The sequence below is a fragment of the Carya illinoinensis genome, chromosome 4, assembly GCF_018687715.1.
Source record: "Carya illinoinensis cultivar Pawnee chromosome 4, C.illinoinensisPawnee_v1, whole genome shotgun sequence".
Classification (NCBI taxonomy): Eukaryota; Viridiplantae; Streptophyta; class Magnoliopsida; order Fagales; family Juglandaceae; genus Carya; species Carya illinoinensis.
In genome coordinates this window covers 14,288,745-14,307,871 of record NC_056755.1, presented here as the reverse complement: position 1 = coordinate 14,307,871, position 19,127 = coordinate 14,288,745, and the positions used below count along the sequence as shown (strand labels likewise).

The 19,127-nt window shown below is 38.1% G+C and overlaps 2 protein-coding genes across 2 annotated transcripts; both read left to right on the top strand.

The window, feature by feature from the left end:
* Positions 1-1,066: 1,066 nt before the first annotated feature.
* On the top strand, positions 1,067-2,912 carry LOC122306965. Its single transcript, XM_043119547.1, has 2 exons — positions 1,067-2,450; positions 2,774-2,912. Exons 1-2 carry the CDS (start codon positions 1,202-1,204, stop codon positions 2,806-2,808), a joined length of 1,284 nt encoding a protein of 427 aa, XP_042975481.1. The 5' UTR covers positions 1,067-1,201; the 3' UTR covers positions 2,809-2,912.
* A 4,723-nt stretch (positions 2,913-7,635) lies between these two features.
* LOC122306615 (clathrin coat assembly protein AP180-like) lies at positions 7,636-11,239 on the top strand. The gene has a single exon (XM_043119046.1). It carries the CDS (start codon positions 9,127-9,129, stop codon positions 11,143-11,145), a length of 2,019 nt encoding a protein of 672 aa, XP_042974980.1. The 5' UTR covers positions 7,636-9,126; the 3' UTR covers positions 11,146-11,239.
* Positions 11,240-19,127: the final 7,888 nt, after the last annotated feature.

The window sequence follows — 19,127 nt, the reverse complement described above, 5'->3', positions numbered from 1 at the left end:
ATGAGAGATACAACTTCACATGCAGTATCATATAAAACAAGGAATAATTATTTTTATTTAGCGGAATCTCACGTCCTCGAGGTTGAATCTTGTGCCATTGATACAAATGACATGATGAGCTGGAGCAAGGATGGTCCAAGGTTGCCACTGCTAATAAATTGCAGCCTATAGTGTTTATTATGAAGATAATTTTGTCAAAATTTATAAGTTCGTTTATCGATGCGCCAAAAACTCCAATAATCTCAAATTATTTTAAGACAGCTGTAACGAAAAGTCCCAAATGGGGACTCCCCTTCAGGCCTCGTGCATGTGCACGTGCTTTCCTGAGCAATGACCAAGCTACCCATTTTTCTTTAAACTGAAATAAAAAATGAAGTTGTATCCATCTCGCTAAATGAGCAGATGAATCGACCGAGGCCCGAGGGTACGAACTACGAAGGAGATGCTTACACAAACGAACAAAACTAGCTCTACTTTTTTTCTTCTCCTGCTGCTATCCTCTTAATAGGTCAGTGACAGTCAATACCAGTAGTCGAAAAAGCAGAGTAGTTCTCTCTGCCTCATGTCTTAACATTAGAACAGATCTTGTCTAACGTAAGATCCATTTGTTTGAGATGGGGACGACGATGCTTCTCTAAAGGCGACGACAACTGAGAGAAGATGATGAGATCTGAAGCATGTGTTTACCTTACCGAAGAAGGGGATGGAAGAGTTTTTCACATGTTTTAATTAAACGACAGCATACAAGCCATTAATTAAACGACTCGTTTAGTCGTGTGCGAGTCATACAGAATTTTTCATATTTTAAATCATCGGTTCGCATAAAAAATATTATTTTGATTTTTTTAATATAACTATAATGGATATTACAACATTTCTACTTTGTTCTTTGAGCAATCGATAGCTTAGATGCTGACATCTTTGTTCTTAAGCATTAACATCCGGTTCTTCAAATCCTTGTTTTTTGGAATTATCACATGCAGCCACTCATGCATTGGACACCCTGGAATTATTACATGTAGCCACTCATGCATTGGACACCCCACGTTTACAACCACCAAATAATGGAATGTGATGGAAAGCATTGGAATCTCCTTTTAGCTAATTGTGTCTGCCACCTTATGCCATTTATGTCTACCACCAAACCACATGCTTTTATTATTCAATTCATTTTCATTGTATATATATTTCTTGCAAGATAATGGAAACAGGCAGAGGGAATATTGCCTTCTCACATAGCTTTGTCTCGTACTTTTCTCTAATATTGTTTCTAAACCATTTCCATTATGGTATCATGAGCCAATCGTCTTCAAGCCCTCCAAATTCCCCAACTCATACAACCATGTCTACTCTTGAGAACCCCAAACCCGAGGACAATCCTCATCACCCAGCCAGTCCGTATTTCATTCAGCCTGGGGAGAATGCCTCATATCCATTAGTCCCTGAGTTACTCACCACCGAAAACTATATTACCTGGTCTCGCTCCATGCGCAGAGCTCTAAACATAAAAAATAATCTCGGTTTCCTCGAGAGCAAGATTTCCAAACCTCTGGATTCAGATCCTTTGTTCCTCCTATGGGAAAGATGCAATGACATGATCGTTGCATGGCTCCAAAATTCTGTTGGTCTAGATCTTCGACCCACGATTGCCCATGCCGAGACAGCAGCAGAGGTATGGAGTGATCTCCGTGAGCGCTTCTCTATAAAGAACGCTCCTCGCATTTTCCAACTCACGAAGGCCGTGTCTTCCTTAACTCAAGATACTGATTCTGTGAGCATTTATTACAATAAGCTCAAAGGGTATTGGGATGAACTCGAGGTATACGAGCCCATGCCTCTGTGTACCTGCGGATCTGTCAAGACTCTCATGGAATATCATCATTGTCACAAGGTCATGCAGTTCTTAATGGGACTTCAGGATTCCTATGATGCTATCTGTGCTCAAATACTTTTGTATGATCCACTTCCATCATTAAACCGTGTTTTCTCTCTCATTCAACAAGAAGAGAGACGTCGGCAACTCCATTATGCACCAACACCAGAACCAACTGCGATGGTCACACGAGGACCAGATCCAAGGCTTTCGTCGTCCTCACGCAAGGAACGTTTATATTGCTTTCACTGCAACATTTCAGGACATTCCCTTGAGCGCTGTTTCAAAGCTAATCCCAACCTTCCAATTTGCTCTCACTGCCGTATACCAGGCCATACCAAAGATAAATGTTATCGGTTGAATGGTTATCCTTCAAGCCACAAAAATGGCCCCAAGTCCAAATACATTGCTAATATTGTTTCTCTTGAGCAGGAGCAAAATCATAATGGCTCGCCCATTACTCAAGAACAGTATAGCAAGCTTCTTGCCTTACTCCAACCATCTTCATCCTCCACCATTGACAACACACCTGCAGCTGTAAACCAGGCGCAACTTCTCCACTCCCCCACCATGTCTGGTAACAGTTCTTGTTTCTTAACACACAACAGCACAAGCACCTCATCCCCACAGTGGATTCTCGACACTGGGGCAACAGACCACATGGTCTGCAGTCCCAATTTTTTTACACACAATATCACTCGTGTTAGTCACTCAGTTAAACTTCCCAATGGTACAACCACGATTGCCACTCATCTCGGTGACATACATTTTTCTCCTCATTTGATTTTCAAACATGTATTGTGTGTTCCAGCATTTTCCTTTAACCTTGTTTCGGCCAAGTCTTTAACTACAAATTCCAATTGTTGCTTACTTTTATTCTCCAATTCATGCTATATACAGGACCTTTCAACTTTGATGACGACTGGGAAGGGTGAGATGCATGATGGATTATACTACTTACAGCCCGAACCGCCTCCTCCCACTGCTCTTCACAATTTTTTTTCTACCTTATTTCATTCCAAAAGTGTCAACACTGCTGTTATTACAAAACATGATGAATTTACTTTGTGGCATTTTCGGCTTGGACATAGCTCCATGACACAAACTGTTTTAAATGATATTGGTAAAAGTGATGTTCATTTTTCGACTAAAGCCAGTCCATGTAATATATGTCCACTTGCCAAACAGCATAGACTACCCTTTCCACAATCAGAAAACAATGTCATGAACCCTTTTGATCTCATCTCAGTTGATATATGGGGTCCCAATTCTAATCAAGCATACGATGGTTCCAAGTATTTTTTAACTATAGTTGATCAATTTACTAGATGTACTTGGCTCTATCTTTTAAAATCCAAAGCTGAAGCACGCCCCTGTCTCCAAAATTTTTGTTCCCTCATTAACAACCAATTTGCTTCCAAAATTAAGGTAATCCGAAGTGATAATGGTCCCGAGTTTTCTATGCCAGATTTTTATCACCCAAGAGGCATCATTCATCAACTCACTTGTGTAGCCACACCCCAACAAAATGCTTTGGTCGAAAGAAAACATCAACATATTTTAAATGTTGCAAGAGCACTAAAATTTCAGTCTGGTCTTCCCACAAAATATTGGAATGATTTTGTCTTAACAGCAACTTATTTGATTAACCGAACCCCAACTCCCATTCTCAACTACAGATCCCCTTTTGAGGTTTTATACAACAAAAAACCCTCCTACTTTCATCTACGTGTTTTTGGATCCCTATGTTTTGCTTCAACTCTATCCCAAACTCGGTCCAAGTTTGATCCTCGTGCCCGCCGATGTTTATTCTTAGGCTACCCCCATGGCATAAAAGGCTACAAACTCCTTGATTTAAACACCCATCAAATTTTTATTTCTCGTGATGTCATTTTTCATGAGGATACCTTTCCCCTCAAAACCATTCCTACCACATCCAATTCCACTCAACCCATTCTTCTCGATTCACAACCTCTCCACATAGATACAAACTCCACCCAACCTGTTCCTCCTTACGTCCAGCTCTCTCTTTCTCATACTACACCACTTCTTGCCTCTACAGAGCCACTTCACTCAGACGTACATATATCCAATAACTCACTCTCACCCAATAACCCAAGCCCACCTGCTAACCCAAACCCCACCAACCCAACTCCACGACGCTCAACTCGAACCAGACATGCACCAGCTTACCTACGTGATTTTCATTGCCCTCACATCACTGCATCTAACTTGACTCAGTCCGCATCTTAGTTGACCGGCTCCTCTCAGCATTCCCAGGTTCGTTTTCCTCTGTCTAACTCCATTTCTTGTCATTTAATTTCCCCTCAATTCAAAGCTTTCACTGTCTCTATTTCTTCCCAAACCGAGCCAACCTCTTACACCCAAGCCATCAAAGAACCTGTTTGGTGCGAGGCAATGAAGCTAGAACTTACTGCTCTTGAGCTCAATGAGACATGGTCCATTGTGGAATTACCTCATGCCAAGAAAGCAATTGACTGCAAATGGATATACAAATACAAGTTTCGGGCCGACGGAACCATTGAAAGAGCCAAAGCTCGATTGGTGGCGAAGGGCTTCACACAGCGCGAGGGTATCGATTTCCATGATACTTTCTCGCCAGTAGCAAAGATTGTCTCCATTCGGTGTCTCCTTGCCATCGCAGCCATCAAAGGATGGGAACTCCAACAACTCGACATCAACAACGCCTTCCTCTACGGCGAGCTTGACAAAGAAATCTACACGCGACGCCCTCCTGGACATCCTGCTGCCAAGACAAACAAAGTCTGCCAATTGAAGAAAAGTATCTATGGTTTACGACAAGCTTCACGACAATGGAATGCGAAGCTTACTGCCTCTCTGGTTGAATTTGGCTTTGTACAATCCAAGGCCGATTACAGCCTATTCACCAAGACAACCTCCACCTCATTTATGGCATTATTGGTCTATGTAGACGACATCGTCTTATTGAGTTCCGATGCAACATCAAATGCCACAGTGAAGCAGTTTTTGGAGTCTAAACTCAGAATCAAAGACCTTGGGAGTCTTAAATACTTCCTTGGGATGGAAGTTGGTCGTACAAAGAAAGGAATTCAACTCTGCCAGCGCAAATATGCACTTGACATACTGGCCGAAACAGGTATGCTGGCCTCCAAGCCATCTCTGTTGCCCATGGAGCCAAATCTAAAACTCAGAAGGGACAAGGGTGACATCTTCAATGATCCTGCACTGTATCGTCAACTTGTCGGCAAACTTCTATATCTCACGCACACAAGACCAGATCTCACTCATAGTGTACACCTATTAAGTCAGTTTATGGAGACACCGAGGATTCCTCACTACAATGCAATTCTCAAGATTCTACGATATCTGAAAGGGACACCAGGTCAGGGACTATTTTTTCCCGTTGATTCACAACTAAATCTCACAGCCTATTCAGATGCAAGTTGGACGGATTGCCCAGATACAAGACGGTCAACTACTGGATTCTGTGTATTCATAGGAAAATCCCTGGTTTCATGGAAATCAAAAAAACAAACTACCGTCTCTAGATCGTCTGCGGAATCTGAGTACAGGTCAATGGCATCGGTGGTATGCGAGCTAACTTGGCTAAAGTACCTTCTTGCCGATTTGCATGTTAATATTTCTGGACCTGCCACATTGTTCTGTGACAATTTAGCAGCCATTCACATAGTTGCGAATCCCATTTTTCATGAACGGACGAAACACATCGAACTAGATTGCCATCTAGTCCGAGACAAAGTGACTGAGGGACAGGTCCGAACAGTTCATGTGCCTTCACATTCTCAAGTTGCAGACCTACTCACTAAGCCGTTGCAATCTCCTGCGTTTACTCGACTCCTGTCCAAGATGGGAGTAATCAATGTTTACTCTCCATCTTGCGGGAGGGTATTGGAATTATCACATGCAGCCACTCATGCATTGGACACCCTGGAATTATCACATGCAGCCACTCATGCATTGGACACCCCACGTTTACAACCACCGAATAATGGAATGTGATGGAAAGCATTGGAATCTCCTTTTAGCTAATTGTGTCTGCCACCTTATGCCATTTATGTCTACCACCAAACCACATGCTTTTATTATTCAATTCATTTTCATTGTATATATATTTCTTGCAAGATAATGGAAACAGGCACAGGGAATATTACCTTCTCACATAGCTTTGTCTCGTACTTTTCTCTAATATTGTTTCTAAACCATTTCCATTATTGTTTTCCCCTGTTTTCTTTGTACCATTCTTTTTAGTCCGAAATGCTATGGTGATTCTTGAGAAGAATCATTGCAGTATTCTGCAAGTTTTCTTTTCTCCCTTCTCGCTTTAAAAGAATAAAATGAAAGATATGAAGTGTTTTTCAAAAGTGGATAAGGAAGATTTTTCAAAGTGAGAAGGGGGAAAGATTTGAGAAAGATAGTATTTTACTCTTATCGTATTATGATGAGATGATACTGTCATTAACTTCTTAATTTATTATTTTAAGAAAATAAGAGATGATCTAAAGATGTGATGCAAAGAGATTTGAGTTAGATGATGGTGAACTGTTAGATTGCACATTGATGATTCTGAACTATGTAACTCTCCCTTCTTGTAAGCTAGGGATGTCACTGTTATCATAAAAATAACCTGCCAAGAGATCTAAGTTCTAATAAAATAAATATTTATTTCTTATTTAATAAAAACATGTCTCCAAATGAAATGAAACAACTTAATAAAATTTATGTCATAACAATAATTTATTCTAAGAAGTCTGAAATTTAATCAACTGTTCTACTAAGTCTTGCCCGTCTGCTCGTACTCATCATCATGCTTACCTGAGGTGATTTAAAAACATAAAATAAACTAAAATGAGTTGATGATTTAATAAAAAAAACTTATTATAACGCAAACATATTTAACATAAGATTTTTCAAAAAAAAATTTTTTATATTGAAAATTTTAAATCATGATCATTCATACATATGCTTATATCATGCATGCATTGTCTTGAATTATCTAACTTATCATACTTATCTTATTGGTTTATACAATTAACTATATGTGTAAGGTTGTACACCGGTCTCACATTTTGCAATCACAAGGGAAGCTGCTAACAGTATTCTATCAAACTATGGTAGACCATACTTAGCTTTGTAGTTTACACATCTACCTATAAATCATATTTATAAAAAGAAAAATATTTTAATTACAAAAAAATTGTATAAAAAATAATATTATAAATTGGCATTGTTTAATATACTTAGTCGGATTATAAAATAAATATGATGAATTATATAAAATCATATCAGTTTATAAGATTATTTTTATATAATTTTTTTTATAAATATATTAATAGTGTGGTATGATTTAAGACAAACCAGCTTTGTCCAAACTCCCAAATCCTCCCAAAAAAATTTGAATGGTAGGAAGAGCAAATTAGAGGGAAAACAATTTCTGTCAACCACATGAGATCAAGTGTACATTCCTGATGTACGATGCACCTCATCTCTATCTACAGATCACCACAAGTCTCATGACTCAGCTGCATAGGACAGATTCTTCCTGCTTCCTTGTTTTGGCCTCTCTGCTGCAGACCCAGTCACATGCTGCATTATTACTTCCAGTACTGCATATTTTGTCCTGACTTCATTTTCTAAAGTTAGACATGATTGCAACATGCATGGGTAAATTCCTCTAGATCAGCTAAACTTTTTGAGAACTACTAGACACACAAGAATCCTATAAAAAGAACTCATAAACTGACGTGTTATTACCACGTCCATCTAAGTTTTTTTTTTTTTTGGCGCCAGCTCCAATCCCTATTTTCCCTCTCCCTTCCCCTCCCTTCCCCGTCGCAAGCCCACGCGGTTGTCCCCAGCAAAGAGCCAACACGTTTGTCAGAGCCAGCCCCAAAAAACAGTCGACGTCGACGTCACTGCCGTTGTTTCCATCCCTCACCAACAACAAACAGCAGACCTCTCTCTCTCTGTGTCTCTTTTGCTGAGAGCACAACCATGCTCTGTTTTCTGGTGTTGGAAACAGAGGTTATGCTGTGAGTAGGAGAAAGGAAGCAGTGGTGGCAGCCTTTCCGTGGCTGAGTGAAAACTTCTGTAGTGGTGCAACTGGCCGTTGGGTTGAGAGAAAGAAACCAAGAGAGAGAGAGAGAGGAGGCGTGAAGGACGAGCAATGGCAGTGGTGAAAACTGTGGCTTATTGCCTTGTGCGAGGGTGGTTGCGGAAGAGATTCACGGTTTTTCCTCAAGAGCTGGGCTGTACTCGGTTGCTCATGCTAAAAAAATATATTGGCTCAACTGGACAGAGGGTGTCTAAAACAAAGACTCTCAGTTTGGTCCCAGAGTGCCATGGTGATGAGCGGCTGGAGGAGTTGATTGGAGAGAAGAAACTGAAACAGTTTTCAGTGAAACATGGACTGGGTCTTGACCTGTTGGTCTCGCAAAGCTTTGGAGGGGGAAGTCGGTGCTCTACTTTAGGTGGTTAAAGAACGAAGGCTTTTGACTGGAGGTGCAGTTCGATGGTGCTGGTCTTGATCAACTCTCCATGCAACATGTAAGTATAGTTATCAATGGGGGCAGAGAGACTGGGCGACAGGTGGGAGTGAGAAAAAGAAAAGAAAAAGTGAGTTAAAAAAAATACTTGACACGCCACGTTGTGGGATCCATTGTGTCCAAGTACTTTCCAAACTTTTTAATGCAAACACTTTTTACAATTTGAAGAACCAAAGATGCCGTCTAATGTTTATAGATCCGTAGCATCTGTGTACAGTGTAGATCCTAATATTAAAAAATATAATGAAATGCATGAAAAATAAAGTTTTAATGATTTCATCCACAAAATGTGCAGAGTTTTTTGTAACGATCGCTTGGGTAACAGATTTTAAAGCCTTCTATGGCTCTCGACCACCCAAAATAAACCGAAAACATCATTGACAAAAAGAGAATCTCTTAAAGGGATCAAAACTTTCCGGGTAAATAACCTTTTTCTTCTCCATCCAAACACGTGTGAAGCTTTCCTAGCTAGCTTCTTGTACAAACAACTCCAACCCGTCAACAATTTTCCTCGATCGGCCGGGGAAGAAATGTGGAATGCATGCAACAATAAAAGCTCTCATTGTAACAATCTAAACAAAGGCTACAAAGGAGATCATACATGCAAATAAAATAGGGAGAGAATTATACGTACTGGACTTGATCTGGTGTACTGGTACTGGGACAAGATCAACACGTTAACGATCCATGGCCGCAGCGATGCCTAAGAAGATTAGAAAGGCAATTGGGGCAGTGAAAGACCAAACCAGCATTAGCCTGGCCAAGGTTTCCAGCACCAACGCTACAAAACTCGAGGTCTTGATCTTGAGGGCCACAACCCATGACGAAATCCCCATAGACGAGCGCTACGTGAATGACATCCTCCAACTCGTTTCCTCCAACAAAGTGTACGCTGCGGCTTGTGCCCAAGCACTATCAAAACGCATTGGTAGGACTCGCAATTGGATCGTCGCTCTCAAGTCCCTCATGCTCGTCCTTCGAACTTTCCAAGACGGTGATCCGCATTTCCCTAGGGAAGTCCTCCATGCAATGAAACGTGGTGCAAAGATTCTTAACCTTTCTAGCTTCCGGGATGACTCTAATTCTAGCCCATGGGATTACACTGCCTTTGTCAGAACATTTGCTCTGTACCTCGATGAGCGCTTAGATTGCTTCCTCACCGGGAAGCTTCAACGACGTTTTACGAACAGGTCAACGGAAAGCAGTACCCACCAGAGCAGCCGACTCATGGCCTCGCCGGTGCGCGACATGAAACCGGCAATGCTGCTTGATAAAATCTCATACTGGCAGCGTTTGCTCGATAGAGCCATTGGCACAAGACCTACTGGTGCAGCCAAGAGCAATCGCCTGGTTCTGAATTCGCTCTATGCAATTGTCGTAGAGAGTTTTGATCTCTACCGTGACATTTCTGACGGGCTTGCGCTTCTTTTAGACAGTTTCTTTCATCTGCAATATCATTCCTGCGTGAAATCCTTTCAAGCTTGTGTTAAATCCACGAAACAACTGGAGGAGCTTTCTAGTTTCTATAATTTGTGCAAGGCAATTGGGGTAGGTAGGACCTCCGAGTACCCAAGCGTGCAAAAGATATCTGACGAGCTTATTGAAACGTTACAGGAATTCTTGAAAGATCAAGCTTCATTCCCTGGTCCTAATGGTCGATCCCCATTGCAGCTTTCTGCGCTACCTACCAAGGACGACCCTGCTTCGAGTGTTGATGAGAAATTGGCTCGCGATGATCAATCAGAAGAATCAATGAGGGTTTCATCTCGGAGAGCACGCCGGTCAGGATTCAGTTCACGATGCACATCCTTGGAGGACCTTATGAGTCTTACAGAGCCCGGGAAAAGCCTTTTTACGTCGGCTGAGCAAGGGTGTTACTCCGAGGAGCAATTAGAGAAACAGTCTCCTCGTCTGGAGGATTTCTTTAGGTCTGGTGATCGAGATTACGGCTCAAACCGTTCGTTCTCCCTTGAACAAGGATCGTATTCATGTTTTGACCTCTTGTCTTTAGATAATGACTGGCTAAAACACGAAGAGAAGCTAGAACAACAACAGCAACAACTAGGACATGAAACCTCAGAGACATCAGATTTAGAACCGGACCGACAGAGTAAAGGTTGGGAGCTCGTTTTGTTTGAGTCGGCAACTCAACACGAGCAACCTTCTACAAACTTAGCCAATGGCTTTGAACCCTCTGTTGTGAAGGACATGTTCAGTCAAGCTTCACATCCTCAACACCAATACAATCCATTTCTACAAGACGAAGTAGAAGTTCCTGCAATTTTAGCGAATGCCCCCGCATCGGCAACCAATGAACCAGCAGTTTTTTTGGCGGACAATACGTTCTCTCTTGCTCCCACGTTTCATGCAGCAGGACCAACTTTTTGCGTGCAAATAGAAACAGAGGCAGCACCAACATTTTGTGCTAAGGATTTTGAGGAGACGACGACGGTGGCTCCGACATTTCGTGTACCGAATTCTACTCAGACGTCGACGGAGGCACCGACTCATGTTAGTGCAAATAATTACGTCCAGATGTTAGCAGCAGATCCAAACAAAAGTGACCCTTTTGAGTCGTACTGCCCTGTTGCGATGGGCGCCATTCAGAATATACCTAATGGTTCAATGAATGAAGAAAGTCTGCTGCACGAACAACGGATGTGGTTGGAGCACCAGAACAAGATCATTGCAAAGCGCATGAGTTGATTTTGTGAAATAGAAGTTCCGGAAGTGAAGTTTGTAAATTTGTATTTGATTGTAGAACGTCAATATATAGTAATGAATCTTCTTTAGGATGCTATATTTTTGCATTAGCAAATTTGTTTACGTTTTTGCAGCCTGAAAACTACGAGCATGTCTCTTTCTGCCCAAAAAGTTTCTATAATTTAAAGAGATATAAATACGCATGCTGACTTTCATTGTATTAATGTTGAGATCCACACTACTCACGAATAATATTTAATTCAAAGGTTGATTGATTTGCTGTGGTAATTCATTACAAGAAAATAACTTTTCCATCACCTAAATTCGTCGCAAAAATCACAAAATACGTCGCTAACATTTTTCTTGTAGTGATTATGGTCAAAGCAGACTATGTAGAGAAATGAAATGACTCAAATCAAAGGACCAAGGTGGTATGGGCTTTAGAGATTTTAAATGTTTCAATATTGCTATATTATCAAAGCAATATTGGCTCATCTTAAAAAATCAGATTCACTTTTAGCTCAATTTTTCAAGCAAAAGGTATTTTCTTAATAAGATTTTCTTGATGCTAAATTGCGATATAAGCCTTCCTTTGCATGGAAATGCATTATGTCTGGTTATAAATTATTGAAGGTAGGGTTTGAAGAATTGGCATTAATGGTCAAAAGGTCAGAATTTGGGAAGATAAATGGATCACATGCTCTTATGCCCACATGATCCATTCTCGAGGGCAAGATGCTAGAAACTATGAATTGGTGTATGACATTATCGAATCTGGCTGTAAGAAATGGCAAGAAGACATCCTTCCAAATATTTTCTCTTCAGTCAGATATTGATCTCATAAGGACTATACCAATTAGCCATGGTGAAAGAGAAGATCAGTTGTTTGGTCTTGTACCCAAAATGGAGTGTTTTCAGTAAAGAATGCACCACTTACAAAAAGAGTTGGAGATTCAAAAGGAAGGGGAAACTTCCCAAGGAAGGATGCGTAACGCTAATTGGAAGTCTATATGGAAGCTACAAGTGCCTAATGCTGTGAGGATGTTCATGCGGAAAGCTTGTAAAGATGCCTTACCCACCCTTTCTAATATGTGGAAGAGGAAAGTTATAAAAGAGATTGAGTGCCCTATTTGTAAACTAGGTTATGAAATTGTTGAGCATGTTCTTTGGGCTTGTGAAGCTGCCAGGGATGTTTGGAGTCAAGGATGCTAGAGGATTTAGAAGATGTCAGGCTACCAAAGTTCCTTCTTAGAGGTATGGAGCCATATGATCAATAATCTATAGCAGGATGAATTAGATGAAGCTGTTGTGAATGCTCGACTGATCTGGTTTAGAGGGAATAACTTTATACATGGGAAAGGCTTCTTTCATCCAAGTTCCCTCGTCATTAAAGCAAGAGAAGAGATCCAAATTTTTAAGCATAGGAAGGAAAGACAACATAACACAAGTGTTGTGAATGAAGAATCAGTTTGTTTTTGAAAACAACCTCCTAAAGGCATCTACAGGCTGAACTAGGACGCTGCCATAGATAGTGCTATTGGAAAAATTGGCATAGGTTCTATAATTTGGGACTCACATGGCATCGTCATTGGCACACTTAGAGCTCCACATTCCTTATATGCCAATTTCTTTACTGCAGAATCATATGCTCAGATGCTAGCAGCAATCTTTTGTCCAAATATGAGTATTAAAGAAGTTTTCATGGAAGGTGATGCTCTCCAAGTGGTTAACAATCTTAGCAAGACTACTAATGATTGGGGTCAAGGGGGCTGATCGAAGATGCTAAAAGCATTCCCAATTCCTTTGCTTCTTGGTCTGCTAACCATGTCAAGAGAGATGCTAATAAGGTTGTCCATAGTTTAGCTTGAAATTTGCTAAGTTGAATGAAAACTTATATGATTTGGAAGAAACTCCTACTTGTATTCAGTCTACCATAATAAGTGAAATGATGTAAGTCTTTTTTTAAGCAATAAAACATATGGTTTTTTTTTTAAAAAAGGTCTGACACACTCTTTTTGAGAAAAAATATTGTTCTTCCATTCTTTTTTGCAAAACATTAAAAAAAAAAAAAAATCTGACATGCTGACAATGGTCCCTCGAGTGATTCACTCTGAACATATGTGCAAACTTCGTCCATTGCAAGCACAGAAATGCAATAAAATTCAGTTTTGTCAGTTCTCTTTAGGCCTGTTCATCCGGGTTCCGACCCGGAAATCCGGGTAGACCCAAACCGAAACCCGGATTTCAAATACGGGCCAAAACCCGGACCGGATTAACCCGGATCATAAACGGGCCGAAACCCGGATGCATCCGGATTTTGAAAAACCCGGATTCCGGGTTCCGGATTGAAACCGGGTTTTTTTTTTTTAACAAACCTATATAAAAGCCTAATTTTTCACTTGTAGCTCTGATTTTTTTTATAAAAAATAAAAGAATAAATTTGATTGTGCACTTTAAAGGTTGAAAAATATCATCAACTCCTATATTAAAGTTCCACTTAATTTTCCTCACAATAAAAATGCATGTAAAACAAAAAAAAAAATTCCAATATTCATCTATCAAGTATGCATGCATTACAATACAATCTACTGCATATTATATTATTTGTTATTTATACATTACATTACGAAATACTAAATTACAATATATGAATTACAAAATCAGCGATTTAATTTCCACACCAAATAGCAACTTCAAAGTGATTGGCCTCAAAATGATGATCCTGCAAAATACAAAATAGAATGAAACTAATAGATTAGCACAAGTCATGGAAAGAAAAAATCTGTTCAAAGGTTAAAAATCATCATTTGGATTGCTTAGTTTTAAAAATCTGTTCAAAGTGATCATATGCATTGATTTATGTTTATGGTAATCTTTGCTAAAGCATAGCAACATGCCAAGTGATTACCAACACTTTGTAATCTTCCTAAAACATCTTTCAGAATTGTGAACCATTGACTCCATCTGAGATTACATGTAACTCACACATAAACTCTAAATCAGCAACAATTGAGAATTACATATTAACGACACACCTTTTACTCAGTTGTACAGTTGTTCGATTTCTTCAACATAAATCCATGATTTTTTTAAGAAATTTCCCGAGTAAATCGATTTTCGACATAACTAATACTTTTTTAATTACTCATGAAAAGAAGCTTCAATCATATAGAAATTTAATCACTATATCTCAGAAATTAAAATGTCAAAATCTTCAGTGGTACAACATCGACAGCATTCAACTTACCAGTCACTGCACCCTTCACACTGAACCATTAGATCATCAGGGTTGTAAGGCATCTCACACTTGCAATACCTGCAACAATATAACAAGCAATAAGCCATATGAGCTCAAGAAAACTTAAATAAAATAAGAAATACTGGATCAGCTCTGAAATCTGATGACCCCATGTTGCAAAAGTGAAGCTTTTAGTCCAAAACACGTGCAACAAGAAAAATTCAAGTCTGCCATGGTGAAGATAAAATAAAATCATTAAGTTAACCAAAGAATGACAGTCCCAAGAGTAGAAAAAAAACCCAAATAATATATAAATGGTTGCTTATGCTGGAGATAAAATACAGTGTCACACGACTTCGGGTAAGATCATAGGGACTGCAGGTACAAGTCCAAGTGTCAAGCTCATCAGATAAGCTTGTTTGGGTAAGTAAAATCAAACTGCATTTTGCTCTCGCAAATTACAATATCATCACAGATATATTGATGAGCCAAGCCAAATCTATTACAAAATCATCACAAATCTCTAAAGATGATATACTTTATACCCATGTTTATCATAATAATAAAAAAAACATCTAAATAACAACATATATACCCATGTTTAACAACGTAACAAAAAATACCCAGATCTATGGTTAAATCCAAACATCCAAATATTCAAATCTGGTTAAAAGATTTATAGTTAAATCCAAATATCCAAATATTCAAATATTCAAATCTGTTAAAAGATCTATGGTCAAATCCAAACATCCAAATCTAGACGTAGTGTGATTAAATCTCAAATGTTAAACTTAACAAAGTGAGTAAATGTCAAATATAGAAATTTACCATGATGTAGGGACACAGATCTGGACGAAGGCACAGATCTATGGACGAAGGCACAAATACCTCAAAATAAACATAACAGGTTGAAGGTCTCTGACCATTCATTTATATGGCTATTAACAACAAATCATGAGAAATAGAAGAAACAAAACGTAAACCCTCAAAAACTTAAAAAAAAAAAAAAAAAACCCATGCTTAACAAAATAATGAAAAATACCTAGATCCAGCAAAATAACAGTATATATTTCATACCCACATAAGAGTTGTTCAAAGGCATTACTCACAGATCGAGTTCGAGAGAGAGAGAGAGAGTTATCAAACCCAAACCAAGTTCATGTAATAACCCAAACTGACTTCGATTGGCGCACAAACGACGGAATGGAACTTCGATCGGCAGAGGAGGCTACAGTTTCGGTGTGGGTGTGTGTGTGTGAGAGAGAGAGAGAGAGAGCGTGCGAGAGGGTGAGACAGGAACGAGAGAGACAGAGAGAGCGTCCGAGAGGGTGAGACAGGAACGAGAGAGAGAGAGAGAGAGAGAGAGAGAGAGAGAGAGAGAGAGAGAGAGAGAGAGAGAGAGAGAGAGAGAGAGAGAGAGAGAGAGAGAGAGAGAGAGAGAGAGAGAGAGAGAGCGTGGACAGGAACGACGGCTACGGCGTTTTTAGTTTTAGGTGTTTTGAAGAAACAGGATACGGGTTTTAGGTTAGGAATTTTAAAGATACACGGGTACCGGGTTTAAAACCCGAAACCCAGATTTAAATCCGGTACCCGGTCCGGATTCATTCGGGTTTAGGAATATGGTTTTCGGCCCGGATCAAATCCGGGCCGAAAACCATAACCGGGAACCCGGTTATCCGGGTTCCGGACTTTTACCCGGCCCGTATGAACAGTCCTAGTTCTCTTCATTCTATTTCTGTTGGCATCTTCCTTTTATCACAAACTCATTTCTAAACCTACATTGTTCAATAATCACATATTCAAAAGATGGGATTGGAGAATTTAAAACTTGTAATGTTAATAGAACCACGTTAAGTCAAAGATGTAAGATCGAGAACTCTTACAATATTATGATTTAAACACTTTCTATAATTCAGAGAGAGATAAATAAATCATATGGATCTCACTACATTAAATATTGAGGTCTATATTGTCCACATGTTAATATAATATGATCTAAATGCTATATCTATCTTTCTTTAAATTATAAAAAAATGTTTGGATCATGCAATTATAAGAAATCTGAATCCAAAGATGTAATTGTAGAAAACTTCTCTCCATTTGATATCTTAACCCCAAATTGTATTCTACATGTTGGTGATGCCAAATTATCGCCATCAAACTTAAAAGGACTTGGTCCTGCATTATTGAGCCGAATAGTCTTTCTTGAAAGCAATAGGCCCATTATCAAACCAGCCGAAGGAGTTCAACAGAGCCGAGCAAAAGGCCCATTAACACCACTGAAATTTTAAAGAACCCTCCTATGTGAAAACGTTTGGACATTAATGGTGCCTAAGGTAATTAACACAGCTCTTTACACAGAATCCTTATAACAAGAAATGCATGAGAGTAATATACTGTTTAATATTTTACTTATCATTCACTGTTCATAATGTATTACTGCTCATACATTAAATAGAAATGTAATGATTCACGAACGCACCAAATTAATTATACATTAAAAAAAGAGATAAAAAAAAAAAATACCAACCTCATGCAATCTAATTTCAAGGAGGAAAATGTTAGTTGAACCGATAAAATTGACCGATTGAATTTTTTATTTTTATTTTATTTTTTTCTTAATAATTAAGAAAGTGATTATTAGTAAATTGGTATCTTTTATTTTTTAAAAAATATTTAAAAATATATAAAAAATGATTAAAAAAGAAAAAGAATATAAAAAAAACATGCATTGTACTTATCGGTTAGTTTGGTAAAGCATCGGTTTCAGTAGCAGTCCCCTTCAAGTATGCCTTTCGAAATTTACCAAAAATTCAAGGAAAGCAAGTATAACATATCCATAATTCCATAGGAAGAAATGACCCTAAGAATAAATTTGGTAGTATTGAAAAAATTAAGGTCAAACAACTTGCAAGCAAAAGCCTAATTAATTTCTTTAATTTGCAGGCTTAAATTGACTGACTAATTAGACTATTCCTCTAAAGAACCTCAACCTTTATAATATTCTTCATATGCCAAATACTTTGATTTTCAATCATGTTTTTAAGGCTTTCCTCTTATTAACAACTAGAATTTCAACTATACATGTTTCAGTCATATTTTGTTACGCATATGATCAACCAATTACATCACATGTGACCAACAGATGTCGCAATTAATTAATTCCTCATAAATATTCTTGAGAAAATGAACATGAACTGAGAAACCAGTTTATCGAGGAAATTAACAGGTGTGGTACTTGACAAGTCTTTGAGGATATATACATATATGGCTCATGGAAGAGTATTACTAGATCGAAAACATTTTAATTATCTGTCTTTTTTGGGCAAAGAAAATAATTGAATATTTGCACTCATGATTATTTGTTTGTGATGTATTTTGTAATTTTTACGACGAATTTAAGTGATGTAAAAGATCATTTTTCTTATAGTGTTGTCATAGCCATTTTTTTTTAAAAAGAATTTGAAAAAAAATAAATTTAAGACCATATAAAAATGAGTTTTGCTACATACAAGTACAGTCGCGTACTAATCTGTGTACCAATACTGATTTATTCATCTTAAAACTTAAATTAACACTATTTTCAATAAAATCTACTTTTTAACCAATCACATCACATTAGTGCACAAATTAGTGCATAATTATGCTTGCAACTATATTTTTACTATAAAAATGACCTATTATGAGATCGAAAACTCTTAAATTTCAAAAGATGATTAATTATAAAAAAGAGAAATTCTCCTTTTTAAAAATCATATTATCATTTTCCATGTAATTAATAAGAAGTAATTTAATAAAAGTTGTACAAGCAACTCGATTTCTTGGACTGTACATCCGTAACAGTACTACTACGTACGTGTAGTCCTGAAAAATGGAGACGTTGGTGTTGAACGTTTACTTTGAACAACGTACGTACACGATCATGAATTCTTCATTTACATTGAAATTCATGATCGGTCCGGATGCTTTTAGAGCATGCATGCATGTTTTTCTACACTCCTGCAATTTGCATGTGGAACATTAAATTAGGTCATGGTCGTTTACTCTCATGAACAACTTTGTCTGTTTGTTTGTTTGAATTATAAGAGCTTCAACAGAGTCCCATTTGTGACAAAATACAGTAATTAGCGCGCTTAACAGTTTTTAGGCTTCTGTTCAACCCGGCAATATCTTATTAATAAAAATTTTATCTACAATTATTTTTACGTATTTTTTTGTTATTTTTCTGATGTGATTAATTGCGTATTAAAATAAATTAATATAATTAATCACATCAATAGAATATAAAAAAAATACATAAAAATAACTGTATGTAACATTACTCTTTATTAAAATCTTGTATTTCAAATCCACGGGATCCAACATTACAAAAATTAATTTTTTTATATGAGTTTTATATTTATTTATATTTTTAAAATGAAAATATGGTGCTTGTATACTCTATAATTATTATAAAATAAAATAATTAGTTTAGTAGGGTGGCCACCGTCATGAGCATATATTTGCACATGAAAAATAATGATCAGGAAACTAGTCCACTAGCTAGTCTAATTTTGACCCTGATTAATCATGTTAATAGCGCAATTAACACTTGCGTCTTTTATAATCTTTGTTGTCTTTTGAACTTCTATTCTTCTAACATGACACAAAAGGTCAACAGCCATGGAAAAGGTAAAAAGAAATTAAGTCAGGAATAGATTGAAACGTACATGAAGTTTCCAGGCAACAACCCTAGCTAGCCGGATAG

Excerpts from the sequence above, each read along its gene's own strand:
- LOC122306965 (XM_043119547.1), top strand. The coding sequence starts at position 1,202 with ATGGAAACAGGCAGAGGGAATATTGCCTTCTCACATAGCTTTGTCTCG. Across the intron at positions 2,451-2,773 it reads CCACTCCCCCACCATGTCTG|GACCTTTCAACTTTGATGAC; the intron begins GTAACAGTTCTT and ends TGCTATATACAG.
- LOC122306615 (XM_043119046.1), top strand. The coding sequence starts at position 9,127 with ATGGCCGCAGCGATGCCTAAGAAGATTAGAAAGGCAATTGGGGCAGTG.